We start from the raw sequence: 14,128 nt of genomic DNA, 5'->3' as shown, positions 1-14,128 counted from the left end.
GTGTTGAGCATCCCCATAGCACCTGCAACAGAAAATCTCTGGAGCCGCCACTGAACAGCTGTGGACTGTGGTTGACCTGTAGGTGGCGCTAACGCCCTTGTTGTTCTGCTTTAATAATAATAACACATTTTATTGTTGGCGTTCACTCAGTAACAGTTAAAGTTTCCTCGTGCTGATTTCCCTCCATTAAAGCTCCAGTGAAACCAGTAAAACCAGCAGCAGCTCGTTAGTTTCCACATGAAAGAGTTTCCATCGCAGTTCCACCTAATGAGACAGAAACAACCAGGGTCTGTGACTGCTGCAGTTATTAAACCAATATTATCGATCTTTAATCAATAAATGTGCAGTAGGTTATGGTTGGAGTTTCCTCTGTACTCAGTACTTCAGTCAGTACTTCGATGTGTTTCAGTGGTTGTAGTTCTACTGATACTTTAGTTAAACTCTTGTTGAAAGTGTTTCCTGTCCGTCGTCCTCCTCAAACAACCGACTGAGACGTTAGGGGGGCGACTTCATGTTAAACAGCAATTTCTTCCTGAGGGGGGGCCGATGTCTTTCAGTTTGATCCGCTCCCCTCAATCAGCTGCTGGCAGAAAACCTTCCACAGGCTGCCAGCAGCGAGCTGCATGATCGCACACGTCCAGCTCTTCCCAACCGACCTGCAGGAACGAACCTCCACCCGTCAGCTGTGTGGGCTGCAGGAGGCCTAATTACTCCTGATTGTTTCGCTGTACGGCGGCCCAAGGCGGCGCAGAGACTTAATCAGCTACACAAACACAGTTAAAAAGGAGAACAATGTTACTTCGTCTGCTGCACAACGCTTCATTTCCATAAACATGTGTCTGCTACGAAACAGTTCCAGTTTATGTTCATTTGTTTATTGACAAATGAACATTTTACCACACAGAATAGCTGCAGCGAGATAAAACGAGAGTAAAACGTGACAAAGTTTCAGTGGAGTTTGGTTACGATTTGCTATAATTCTAAATGATTATTTTGGCTGAATTAATCCCAGATGACATTTGAACAGGAAGATTCAGAGTTTGGAGTCTCTCTTTTCACTCTCCGTGAACCAGAATAAATGTTTTCAGCTGAGAGCTCAGGAGCCACGTGAAGCAGCTTGGTTTGTTTGCAACGCTTTTTAATGAAGGGAAAGAACTTTTTAGCTCATATTTGTTATCATTTGGTCAAATTGTTTTATTAAAAGTAGCCGAAATAGCTGTTAGCAGCTGCTGTTAGCGGTGCACATGCGTGTACAGCTAACTATCACTGGATCACTGTGACACTGATGAAGGTTAAAAACCTTCTGGTTCTGCAGCTGGGACGTGTCTGTGGCGGTTTCCAGCCTCCAAGTGCTGGAAAAATAAAAAGCTTTATAGTTCCTGAGAAAACCACGTGGGACCGAAACATTCTGTACTTGTTAAACTTTTAAAAGTGGAGCGTGACGTCGGGTTTGAACCCCGGAGAGGCCGAGGTCAGGTCCATCCACCAAACATGTTCATTAACCGTTGGTCCACAGGCTCCGAGGGAATCAATAAAAGCTCAGATCCTGTGGAGAGTTTGGTTTCTGAACGAGATATCCATCCGACGAGAGCATGAAATCCAATCAAACCGTGGTTCTTCCCACAGAACAGAGTGTACCGACATTTTAGACTCATAATCAACTCTTTGGTTGGAACTGAGCAGTGAGTGAACGGGTTGTAGCGACTTCCTCTGCTGCCTGTGGACTGATGCCGACGCCCAGGATGATGCTCGCTGGCGCCCATGGACTGTGTTCGCTACGCTGGCTGCAGTTCACTGAGCGGCCACTGGTGGCGCCGTTAACTATGGTTTAATGTTGATATTATCTCAGTCAGGAGCAGCTAAATAGCCCCACTGCTAACAGTGCTAACTAGCTTTGTTTGGGTTGTTTTCCTCTAATGATGTAGCAGCTATGCTAACAGCAGAGAATCATGTTTTATGTCTTCAGTTGGTCTTTAAAGCGTCTTTGAGCCAAAACAAACAGACGTTATTGAGACTCCGACAGGAAGAGGAATGTTTCTGTTTCCCCCCCAGCTGATTGGTCTCGTTCGTTAAACTGTTTTAATTACCTGCAATTTGTTCTCGTGTGACCGGAGTGACTTAATTAGCAGAACGATTAGGCGGCGGAGCGGTGATTCGTTCGGAGCTCACTGGCAGCGCGGCAGCAATAACAGGAGGAAAGAAAAACTCTGACAAGACAACAACATGTGGAGGATTCAGATCGTTTCCAGATTGTCTGAAAAGAAAACAACCTCGTTAACGTCACTACTGAACTGCAGGTGGAGTTTCACTGTAAAGTTACAGGAAACCAAAACAGAACCTTTCAAAATATATAATTTAAATTGTGTGTGAGAGTTACGGAAGACCATTTATGCCTGAAAATACGTAACAATTACACTCAAAAACACTCATACCATACACTCATAATTCTGACCAAATATCAAATATATTTTGATGTTGTTAGACTTCATTGTGCTTTAAAGTGTACATCTATATAAAGTTATTATTATTTTTACTTTAAAATTTTAACATTTTGACTCCTAACTTTTTCATTATTTTGACTATTTAATCATTTCTAATGTCTCATCACCAACTTCGTCTTCTTCTTCTGCAGTGCGTCGTCAGAACATGAAGGTTCGGATCAACGCCACCGGTGACACCATTGTGATGAAGTTTGTGCGTCCGAGTCCCGACGTGAAGCTGGAGGGTTACATTCTGGGCTACGGCAGCAGCATGTTCTCCAAACAGTTCATCCAACTGCCCGAGAACGGACAACCGTACGAGACCGAGATGGGTAAGAAATCCTACGGAAGTCATAACTGAACTAATCATTATTATTGATAATAAAAATGTTAGTTTATTATATTTGTATTGAATAGTGAGAACAACATTACATCTGTTCAAACAACTGAATTATCTGTATTAGTATTCTGAATGGGCGGCTCTTACACAGGAAGAGGGCGTGTCTATACAGACGTTAATTTACGACTGAAATTGATACGGTTGATCAGAAGTTGCTGAATTTGTTAAATATGTTTCCAGAATTAATCTGGAGCAATGTTATTGATCACAAGAGTAAGATAACTATTTATAGAATAAGTTTTTTTTATAAAAGATGCACATTTTACTAAAATTTTGTTTTAGTAAAAAGTTAATTATCTGTACTGGATACTCGTTTCAGCCGAGAACTCGACTCAACTGTAATATTTTGCAATTTTTTCATGTTTAAAGAAGCATTTCAATTTAAATTTTTTTTCAATCTTTACTTTTGTCCTCTTTGGGCTTCGATACATCTGAGGAAAAAAGTGAAAACTCTCTAAAACTTTTTCCAGCATCAATCTGATGAAGGTAACTCTACTGTATGTCTGTAAGATCGGATGTTAAAACGGCCTAAAATTTAAATGCAGTTTGGTTGGCAGGTTGCTACCTGTTAATATGACTGAAGGTTTTTCTCTCTCAGTCACTCAGTTTCCCGTTCACGTCTTTAAAGCGATGACAGGCTGATTCATAAACATCCACAGCAGTTCCTCGCTGGAACTAATGAGCTATGTGACAGTAAGACGGGGGGGTTCTCTCTTGTTCTGGGCCTGAAGGTTAAATTTCTGTCTGTGTATGCGAGCACTAAACCTCCGTGTCTAAACCGTCAGACTCGTGGGAAACGCAGGGTTTCTGCAGAAATGCTTCGGGGGGAAAACCGGAACGTGAGAAGCTTTGAGACTCTGGCAGCAGCAGCAGGTGGCTCTGATCCTGGTTCTGAAGCTCGGCCAGCAGTTTTTATCCCATCACGGCAAAAAAACACTAAAAGTTCTGACGGCGTGATGTGTTTAAGGGAGCGTATCATTGGGGAGGGTTAACAGAAAACCTGCTGAAAGTCGTCCTTCAGCACCGTGTTCTCTAGAGGACGACTCCCTCCTATTGCAACACATTTCCTCCACAGCAAGAGGCTGCACAGACGTTAGCACTGCGCTTAAATACGTCAAACTTTGACTGGAGTTTGGTGGTGGTCTTTTTAATTTAGTTAAAGTTTGACTCTTTCTGCCCTCGTGTGTGGACAGACATTAACTCTGTGGAAGGTCACAAGTTTTTCTTCAAGTCTGTCTGAAATGTGAGAGCTTCATAAGTTTGTGACGATATTTGATTATGTTTAAAAAGTGGTGGATAAATCGACAATAACAACTCAAACATTTACAGGTTAGTTCATGATGAAATTAAAAAGTCGGTTAAAAAAAAGTTTAGTTGGAAAGACACAACCCAAACATCTCCTGAATATGTTGTTTTAATCATTCAAATGTGGATTTGCCATCATTTTCTTTTGCTTTTTGGCACAATGCGATGTGCTGTGTTCAAGTGCAGCTGGGAAAATCAGACATCCCAGTTCGCTTTGTGGGTTAATTAAACCCAGAAGATCAAGCTCCACTGGGAGTCTTTTAATTTAATCTCCGTCTCCGTTTTTGTTGCTCGTCTCTCGTCGCTGCTCTTTCTGCCCCGAGGTCGCCTGTCAATCAGAGCGTGTGGTGGGCGGGGCTGTGGTGTCAGAGCTGCTCTTAAAGGCTTCATGTGGTGTTTACCTTCCTGGTTAAAAGCCCTCAGCGGAGAACCATCCATCAGCAGCTCAGAGAGGATCCACGACCGCAGTGTTGACTCTTTAAATCCGACGCCGCTCGTGGTTTTTGGTTTATTCAGCCACATGAGACACAAACAGAGAGACTCAATAATTCACTGTTTCCTCTGCATGGTTTGTTTTTAGGCCATAAAAGTGTTCAGACACATTTCTGATCATATCTAAAGAAAAGTAACGAAAGTGACGGCATAAAAATTATGGAAAACCCAGAAGATCCAGTAGAAGTTTTTTGGTGTTAATCTGTGCACCAAACTTAAACGTAGTAATCAGCTAATGTGAGAAATCTTAATAGGATTTAAAGAAAAACATTAAAAAATAAATGTATATTCTCAGAATATAACCTGTAAATGTTTGGGGTTGTTGTTTTTGGGTGTTCACCGTCTGGGGTAAAATTCAAACGTGTAAATCCCTGTAAAAGGAAACTCTCTGAAGCCTCCGTAAACTGGAACTGTGACAATCCTGAACTCCAACAAAAGCAAACACTGAAATAAAAACCCCGTCAGCTGAGTTTAACCCTCCCGACCTCCACGACAACCGCAGCTGATAAATGTTCCAGCAAGACAAAAAAAGGAAAGAGAATGACCTCAGACTCTAAGGTGATTACAGGTGATTGATGAGGTCAGGAGGCGGAGGCGGAGCATGTTTCCACCTGTCAGCGGGAGACGAATGGAAGAGCTCACGTCCACAAATAGACGCAGAGTTTGTTTTTAGGGAAAACAGCCAGAGGACGTTGACAGTGCAGAGGTTTGTCTTAAAGTCCTATAATTTAGAATGAAGTCTGGTATGGGATGAGGTCATGTTCAGGATTTGGACATTGCCAAAAGATTAACACATTAAATAAAGCAGCGTTGTCTCGATATAAAGCTGATAAAGGCGCATTGGTGTGATTCATGCAGCGTGGGTGGTACCTGTTCAAGTATAAAAGTGAGGAGTCCTTCTGTTTCCTGTTTGTGGAGTGAAAAAGATTAAGTGTTCAAGTTGATACAGTTAACAGCAGTTAATTAGCAGTTAGCTACTTTAGCCAGAAGAAATATACCAAAAATCAATTTTCTCTATAAAATCTCATTTAGTTTCGATTGGTGTAGATCAGCTAACTAGTTACCTAGCTACAGAGTGAAACGTTAGCTAACTAAAAGTTGTGCTTCTGTACAGTAATCAGTGTTTGTAACACGTCTGAAAATAACATTTAGTTTATTTTCTGAATAAAGGAAACAAAAACACGACTTTAAGATTAAAACTTTCAGAACAAACAGTGAGCTTTCGGCCAATAACCTTCCAGCTTCACCGTTAATCCGGTTAACACCCACCCACTTTACCCACAATGCTGCTGGGTGCCTCGCTTCCACCCAACAGTTCCCACTTTACTTTACATGCAAACATACTCTATTGGAGTTCATTTTCCTGCTTATAAACTGAATATTTATTTATGTTATTTATTTATTTTTTTTATTCTTTTTTTTTGGCCTTTTATTGCCTCTATTGATAGTAACAGCCGAAGATTGAAAGGAAAGGGGGGTAGAGAGAGGGGATGACAAGCAGCAAAGGGCCACAGGTCGGATTCGAACCTAGGCCGCTGCAACAACTCTGTACATGGTTCGCCAGCTCTACCGACTGAGCTAACCGGGCGCCCATAAACTGAATATTTTACCTGTTTGCAGCTTTAAAAGCTGAAAGAAACCAAAAGAAACTCAACTCACTTTGATTATTGTTTCAACATGTCTTTCTCTCTCTCTCTTTGTCTGTCTGTAATCATTAACATCTGTCTGTCTGCTCTGGGGGGGTCGTTTTAATGCCCACCATGACTTCATCAACATGGCCACACATTTCCACAACACATTCCTCACATGTTTCTGCCTCCCACAGGAGCTGCAGCGGTGGAGAGCTCGCCGTACTCGCTGTACGGCGGCAGGTTGTAGTCAGAAAGTATTCTAGAAAGACGTGTTTTACACATTCGATGGACACCAGACGACTCAAATTACAGCAGAAACATTTCCATTTCCTCTTCTCGTTCCAGGAAGGACGAGAAGAGAAATTTACAGATAAATAAACCGAATCACTTAAACACACATTAGAAGGCTATTGTTAGCAAATGGCTAGCTAAAGAACAATTGATATAAAGTAACAAATTAGTTAACTTGTGTTTCACTCTGTAGCAAGTTTTTTACTCTACAGCAAATTTTAGATTTTTAGATAATTTTGCTATATGTTAATTGTTAGCTAACAAGTTACATCTGAAAGCTGTTGTTAGTAAAATGGTAGCTAACAGTCGTTTTTCAGGAAACTCCATTAAGAATACCTGAAAATACCTGAACAATGACTTCCTGTGTCTGAGACGCTGTAACCAAAACCTGATCTAATCTCCGAAACCTGAATCCACATTTTGTTTCAGACGCGGAGCCGAAGTACCTGGTGGCCGTCCAGCCGATCCCAGTCAACGACGTGAAGAAACACTGCACAGGTGCGCCGGCCGCTTCCTGTTTGCTTTACGTTGCCGTGCACGCCGACAGTATGTCTCACTCTGTCCTCACCTGTGCTCACAGGGAAGGTGAACCTGGAGAAGCCACTCCACCTGGTGATCGGCTCCGTCAGCCCGACGGCGGTGCTGCTGTCCTGGGGAAACTCCCTGAAGACGCCTTATGAAGGGAACATCATGAATGAGTGTCTGGAGGACGGGTGAGCGATCTTGGATCGATGTGACTGCTTAAATTAAAATGTGTCATAAATGATCTGTAAACTGATCCGTACGTTACAGTGACAAGAAATGATCGCAAATTGTGCGTCATAATTACGAGAACATGTAATTCCATAATTTGCGCTGACACTTCGTACGACATCCTGATGCCTTCAGACGTTACTGATGAACCCGGCAGGATCACCTGGTTACGACAGGGCGTGAAAGAGTTTGACCTCCTTTCATGTGTATTTACGACCACTTTCTCCAAAGTTTGACATTTTAGTGACGAATCACATGATGACGAATGGTTGGACTTCTGAAAAGCTGCTGTTGTGCTTCAATCTGTGTGTGTTGAGTGATATTACACCGACCGGGACGCACCAGCCTTCTTTTCCATCAGCTCTCGCTTTCTCTCGCTCCAACAATCACATTTTTTTCCTTCCCTGTCAAACAAGTTGGAGAAGCCGTCGGAAAGCTTGACCCAGGCGTCCTCCGCCACTCTGGGCGTCTTATTAAAAGCTAATGTCAGATCCTTCTGTGGAGCGTTTGGCTGCGACTTCGGATTCTTTGGAGAATGGATTCTCTGAAAAACCCAACATGAGGGAGTGAAAGAGGAGATCTGCCCGCCAGAATTAACAACACCTAATGGGAGAAGCTGTTTCCGCACTGAGGTCAGAGCGGTAAAGAGAGAAACCACACGGGCTGAAGACTTGGTGCTGCCTTGTGTACAGTATGTCATTTATTTGTTGTTCTCCAGCGCCTTGCTAGCCTTGGCGTTAGCCGAACTCCAGTCGTAGGCAAAAGTCAACAAACCTCACTTAAGCTTTTTTTGTCGCCTTCCATGTTCGAGGAAACTTTGATGAATTTATTTTGAGTTCCAGAAGAAAACTGAGTGTTCAGTTTGGGGCCATTTAGATTCATCTGAGGTCTTATGACCCCAGAATACGTTCGATATTTTTAAACTAGCAGCATGACTTTATTAATGGAAATGATCGGTACACCACTATGGTCCAAACTAAAACTTCTCAACAAATACTGGAACTACTGGAGTTCATGAACCAGTTTCGTTCAAGATTCTTGGAACCTTGCTGTCAACAGAGGGCGCTGCTGAATATGACACGCTCGCTTTGGTTTCGTTTTGGTTTGGTTTCCCGAACTGATTTATTTTTGGTTCAAGTGCTCCGAACGGTTAAAAACTAGGTGCTCAAACATTAACTGAGCCGTTTCCCTGTTGGTGGAAAGGCCTAAAGGTGAATTTTGGGACTTTGCTGGGGAACTGGAGGGCGGCAGGTTCAAGTACCTGCTGATGTTAGCATCACAGAGCTGCTAGCATGACTGTAGACTGAAATTCAAACTAAAACTATAGAGGACCAAGAATACTACCCTGAGGAACCCCACAAGTAATAATCGGCTCTGTTAATAGGATGATCCTGTTGCTCTGTGTCTGATGGATGTTTGCTAACATGTTAGCCACAACTGCTTCAAAAGATGATAATATGTTCAGTTTGTTCTGCTGCCCTGTAGTGGCCAAAAAGTCTGTTACTGCGTCCGTAAGTAGCGGTTCCGTGGGACTGCAGGTCCAACCGACTTATTATAACTCTGACTTTCCTGCGTCCCCTCCCACCCGCCTTCAGGTTCTACACCATCCGCTACAGAGAGAGGAACAGGAAGTGGATCTATCAGACCTGCCCGACCAGCGACACTGTCATTGACAACCTCAAACCCAACACGCCCTACGAGTTCGGCGTCCGGTCCAACAAGGACGACCGCAGTGGCATGTGGAGTAAAGCGGTCATCCACAACACCAACATGGGCAGTAAGGAACAATCAATTATTAAATTAAATTCATTATTAACTTATGGCCCAAATCCTGTCAGAGATACTGGAATTCATCTTGTGTTACGTGTTACGAAACAGTTCAGCTATTCTGTTAAACATGTTTTACACCTGTTTCCTGCAGCTGATGCCAACATATAAAACAATCTTTACACACACGTATATTCATATTTTTATATGTATGAATGAGTTTATCTATGTTTTCACGTATTTTGCAGATAAGAACACACAGAAGCCGTACAAGCTGCGCAATCCTCTCGCAAAGCCGCTGGTATGTATGAATAAAATCATCATCTGGTACGATGGTGATTTTATCGATTTTATAGAAATTATTACTTTGATCTCAAAACGTTGCAACTTTTCTCCTGAAATGATATGAAATATTTCAGGAACATCGTTGTACCTTTAGAATAAAACGACCTCAGAGCCATGACTCTCAAGTTTAGCTTCCTGTGGGCCCCTCCACGTGTTCCTCGGCACATGTATGTAACATGAACCGTGTATGTAGCATGACGTCGACCTCCCAGCAGACAGACGGTGTTTGTTCTGAAAGGGGTCAGAGGTCGAGGTCCTGTTTGAGTCTGTGCACACTTCCTGTTTCAGAGCGAATTTATCACCTTTAAATGAGCAGTTTATTCTATGGAAGCCTGTGGCTGCCAATGTTAAGATGAAACCATTTAATTACATTGAAATTTTATTTCGCATTTACGTGAATTAAGGGTTAATCTTTATTATTTATTTACAAAATTTAAATAATAATTTTCAGTGGTTAAATAAAATTGATTTCGGTTTGGCTTTAATAAAAATGTAACTATATAAAACTTCAATTCATTTTCATTTGAAAAGAGAGAATTAAATGTAAATCCAGTTCAAATGCAAAAGTACTGAGTAAGAAAATAAATGTAATTTTATTTTATTTAGTCATTATTTGCTTTTAATAAAAAAATATCCTTATTTATACTTGAATTTTTTTGTATTTGTTATTATATTAACTTTATTTTACTTTGAATCTTCTATAAACTTCTGCTTTAACTCTGTTAGCTGAACAGCAACAGAGTTTGAAGCAGTGCACTCTGGGACTTGTAGTTGTATCTTGTTTGTGAGATTGTTGTTGAACTGAAGTTGATATGTTTTGTCTTTCAGAAACCTCTCGGCCCGCACTCACTCTTCCCTCCTCGTCCCGGTAAGATCAGTGATTTCTTTGACTTGTTCAGGCAGCGTTTGTTGCTGCTCGGTCGTTTTTTCTGCCTCACATTATTTAAGGAATCTCTTTAATGGCTGTGCAGGTGTGCAGGTGTGCACAGTCAGTAGTGTGTAATCCACCTCCGTCTGTTTCCAGAGGAGGTGATAATAAAAACAGAGAATAAAAGCTCTGATGGACGTCACTGCATGTTCAGGCTGGTTTAGGAGAAACACAGATATTTCACATAACAGCACATCTTACATGAAATGAGCTTTTGTTGTGAAATTACAGGGCTGCCGCTAACCATTTTATCATCAATTAACCTTTTGATTTTTCCAACTAATCTTTAGTCGAGCACCAGAAGCTTGTTAACACTGATAAAATGTTCAAAAACCAAAATATATTCACATTACAACAGCACATTTATGCAAAAAACTTTGTTTTCTGACACTTGAAATGTACAAAATGAAACCTTTAGAGCCTTTTAGGACATTTTTGATCAATACAAGAAGTCATTTGTTAATGCTAAATATCTGTTTCAGGTTCACAGATGTAATCTTTAGCTAGCCAGTTACATCTGTGATATTCACAGTCATCCATTAATAACTGAAAAACTTCTTTTTACACAATAAATGACTTGTTGTATCAATCAGAAATTTCCTCAAAGGGTCCTGTAATTTCATTTTGTACATTTCAAGTGTCACAAATGCAGTTTAATCTCCAACAGTCTACATAAATCAGGATGAACCTGTTGAAAATACAGAATTTCAGAGTCACAATGATTGTTTGAGTATTATTTGCAATGTTGCTGCTGATGTTCATCCACTAACAGTCTGTGGGAAAATAAATGGCACTTTTACCGCCTTCACTCATCATTTCTGCTGTAATCTACGTCTGTCTTTACATGATATTAATATCTCATGAATATGAATGTATGACTGTAAACTGTCGACTCATTCGCAGCTCTGCACAACAGGACTCGACTCTCTCCTCTGCTCAAAAACCCGGCGTTCCCCGGAGCTCCTCGCACTTCTTTTGGTGATTATTTCTTCTTCTTTTCCTCCACACACAAAATAACGCTGTTTATTCCTCCACTCAGGGCTGCAGAAACATTTCCACCTCCGAACCTTCCCGGTCGGGTTCGACTGACTTGATTTCAATCAGTTTAAAATGCAGTTCCATTCCATATGAACTGAAAGTGAGTGACTGATCATCGATAACGTGTCTCAGCAAAGAAAAACTGGACCGTCCAAATGTTTTCCTGTGACTTTTATTGTTGGGTTTCATAAGCCCCGCCCCTTTTTCCTCTAACCTCCAATCACACCTGTACTTAGATATGCTATATGCTAGGCTAACCTATGTTGAAAAGACAACCACATATTGAAGATAAAAGAGACATATATATATATATATATATAGTCACAGCTTCAGGTAGCTAATGTTAGCTAAACACTAGATAATTAGCTAACCCCCCGTCGCTGTAAATAAAATAGATAATAACCATCGGGTCACTCACTCGCTGTTCGTTAGTCTTTTTGTTAAAAATGGTGGAATCCATTTGTGGTCCAACGCGACCTCTGTCTCCAAACAGATCCATTATTTATTTTCCTGCACTTTAATATTTATCTCCTCTAAAGCTAACGTATTATTTCCCACAGCGCCGCCTGAGAGCCAGCAGGAAACGTTACCTCCGCCCGGCTCCGCGGAGCCTAAATGGCCTCATGTGTCACTCGGTAACAAAGAAAAGACGCTCTTTCACTTTGTTTTAATCATATGGCTTTATCCTGTCTTTACCTGCTTCAGCTGGTGCACCTGGGAGGGGGCGGGGTCTGGGACGTACAGCTGTTGTGATTGGCTGCATGCTAGCATGCCTTGAGCCCGGTTAGAAAGTCGATACGAGGCGTGGAGGTGATGTCACTGGAGGTCAGGTGCTACGAGTAAGTTCACTTTGCCCCGCCCACCCTGAGTGCAGCCACGACTAGTGTTTTTTAAGTCATGCTGCTAAAGGTCATGTGATTGCAGTGACGCTTCATTTGTGCATCTGAAGCCGTCAGTTCCTCTTTCACTCTACAATGTTCTGTCTTATTATCTGTCCTTTCTCCTCAAACTTCAATATTTCTCCTCAGAGCTGTTTCAATCAGTAAAGTTTTAAATTAAATTGAACCCAATATAAAATCCATTCATGGAAACAGTAACTGATTGTGGCTAGGTGGTGAGCTTATCGTCAGCTAGTTAATTACAGCTGATTGCTGCATCTAAAAAATGTATCATCTAAGACACCATATGTTGTGTCACATGCTATAAATCTGGCTTCACTTCCGGCCTGTGCAGTGTGTGATTGCAGTTAGCTCTCAGTTGATTAGAGAGACGTTGATTATAAACTACGTCTTTCCAGTGGATTGTGGGATCATTTCAGTCCACCATACACACATTCGGACCACACTGTAACATATTACTCTATAGTAAAGATAATTTCAACATCATGAAAGCCAGCGCAGATTTTGTTTGCCTATGAATCTATTGATCGTGGCTAATTCCATTCAAATGAACAGATCTCAGAAATGTTGCTGTCATAAATGCTGCTGTCACCGAACTGTTAGAAGGGCAGCGATGATCTGTCCATCATACCATCCAACATACTGGTTGAAAGCAAGATCTTTACCATGAAGTTTACCAGGGATTCTGTACTGAATTTATTTTAGTGTTATCGTCTGAAATTATAAATTCTCATCAGAAATCTGATGTTTTGTACAGCTTTATACTAAATATTTCACAAGTTTACTCTATTTTCCTAAAAGTTTGGGTTCAATTTAAAAATGAGGTTCAATGGATTTAACCAACATTCATCCAAACAACACAAGCCAATAATTGAACAAGCAGAGTTCAAGAGTTTGATCAAATATTCTGGAACTCAATAATGGATGAAATATCTTGTAAGGGTGGACATTTTAGATCAATTAAGTGGTCTAGGCATTGGATTTATCATTCATCTATCTACTCCTTCTTCTGTCTATCCGTCCATCTGTCTTCAGTCCTCACTGCTTCATGAAGTCATTGCCACGTTCCATCAGTCTGCATGACAGGAACTGCATGCGGGTCAGTTCAGACGCAGACGTTGTTGGATTTTCCCACCAGGGAAAGACAACACAAGTCGTTCTGCAAAATCCCCCAAACTGCTGCCCCCTCTGTCTGTCTCTCTTTCCAAGTACATTGTCTTCTGGACTCTTCTGTATTTCTACAAGGTGCAAGATTATGGGACCAAAACTTAAACCTTTGGACATCTGTCTGCTAATTGTAAAATCTCATGTGAAAATAGGCCTGGGTGTCGATATTAGTGCCGAGACGATATCAGTTTCTGAAGAAAATATCAGGATGGAGGGATATAAAAAGTAAATATATAAACATCACAAATTTACAAAAAAGTAAAAATAACAGTAATATTCCATCAGCTGGAGCGCCAAATAAATACAGTAACATAACAGAAAGTAATTCACTGAAATGTCTATAATAAAATACAGATATTTACACTGTAAAAACAATGCATTGAGCTATAAATACAGGTGAACTCTGTAATAACAGTAATTAATTTTGAAATTACAGTAATTATTGCTCAATCACCAGAGATATTCATGCCCGATCATTTATTGAAAATTACCATCTTCATGTCATGGGCATCTATCCTCTCGCATGTTAGTCACAAACTAACTGATAAAAACTGTATTTGGAGCAGTTTAACCAATGCTTATAACACGTGATACAACCAACAATTTATTTCAACTTCCAAAATTATACAAGA

General features: G+C 41.0%; 1 protein-coding gene across 8 annotated transcripts in view; it reads left to right on the top strand.

Moving 5' to 3' along the window:
- Nucleotides 1-2,632: 2,632 nt before the first annotated feature.
- Nucleotides 2,633-14,128, top strand: part of LOC118339783 (target of Nesh-SH3-like) — a gene marked incomplete at both ends in the record, with an annotated part of 19,792 nt that continues 8,296 nt past the window's right edge. For 5 of the 8 annotated variants that reach the window (XM_035677514.1, XM_035677515.1, XM_035677512.1 and 2 more), the window contains 8 exon segments: nucleotides 2,633-2,812; nucleotides 7,029-7,097; nucleotides 7,180-7,312; nucleotides 8,948-9,129; nucleotides 9,368-9,420; nucleotides 10,293-10,332; nucleotides 11,296-11,370; nucleotides 11,991-12,065. In XM_035677514.1, the coding sequence (XP_035533407.1) occupies nucleotides 2,633-2,812; nucleotides 7,029-7,097; nucleotides 7,180-7,312; nucleotides 8,948-9,129; nucleotides 9,368-9,420; nucleotides 10,293-10,332; nucleotides 11,296-11,370; nucleotides 11,991-12,065 (807 nt within the window). 8 annotated transcript variants of the gene reach the window in all.

Source organism: Morone saxatilis, unplaced genomic scaffold (genome assembly GCF_004916995.1).
Source record: "Morone saxatilis isolate NCDOM2014 unplaced genomic scaffold, NCSU_SB_2.0 Contig6, whole genome shotgun sequence".
Taxonomy (NCBI): Eukaryota; Metazoa; Chordata; class Actinopteri; family Moronidae; genus Morone; species Morone saxatilis.
This window is presented reverse-complemented; position numbering and strand designations above follow the sequence as displayed.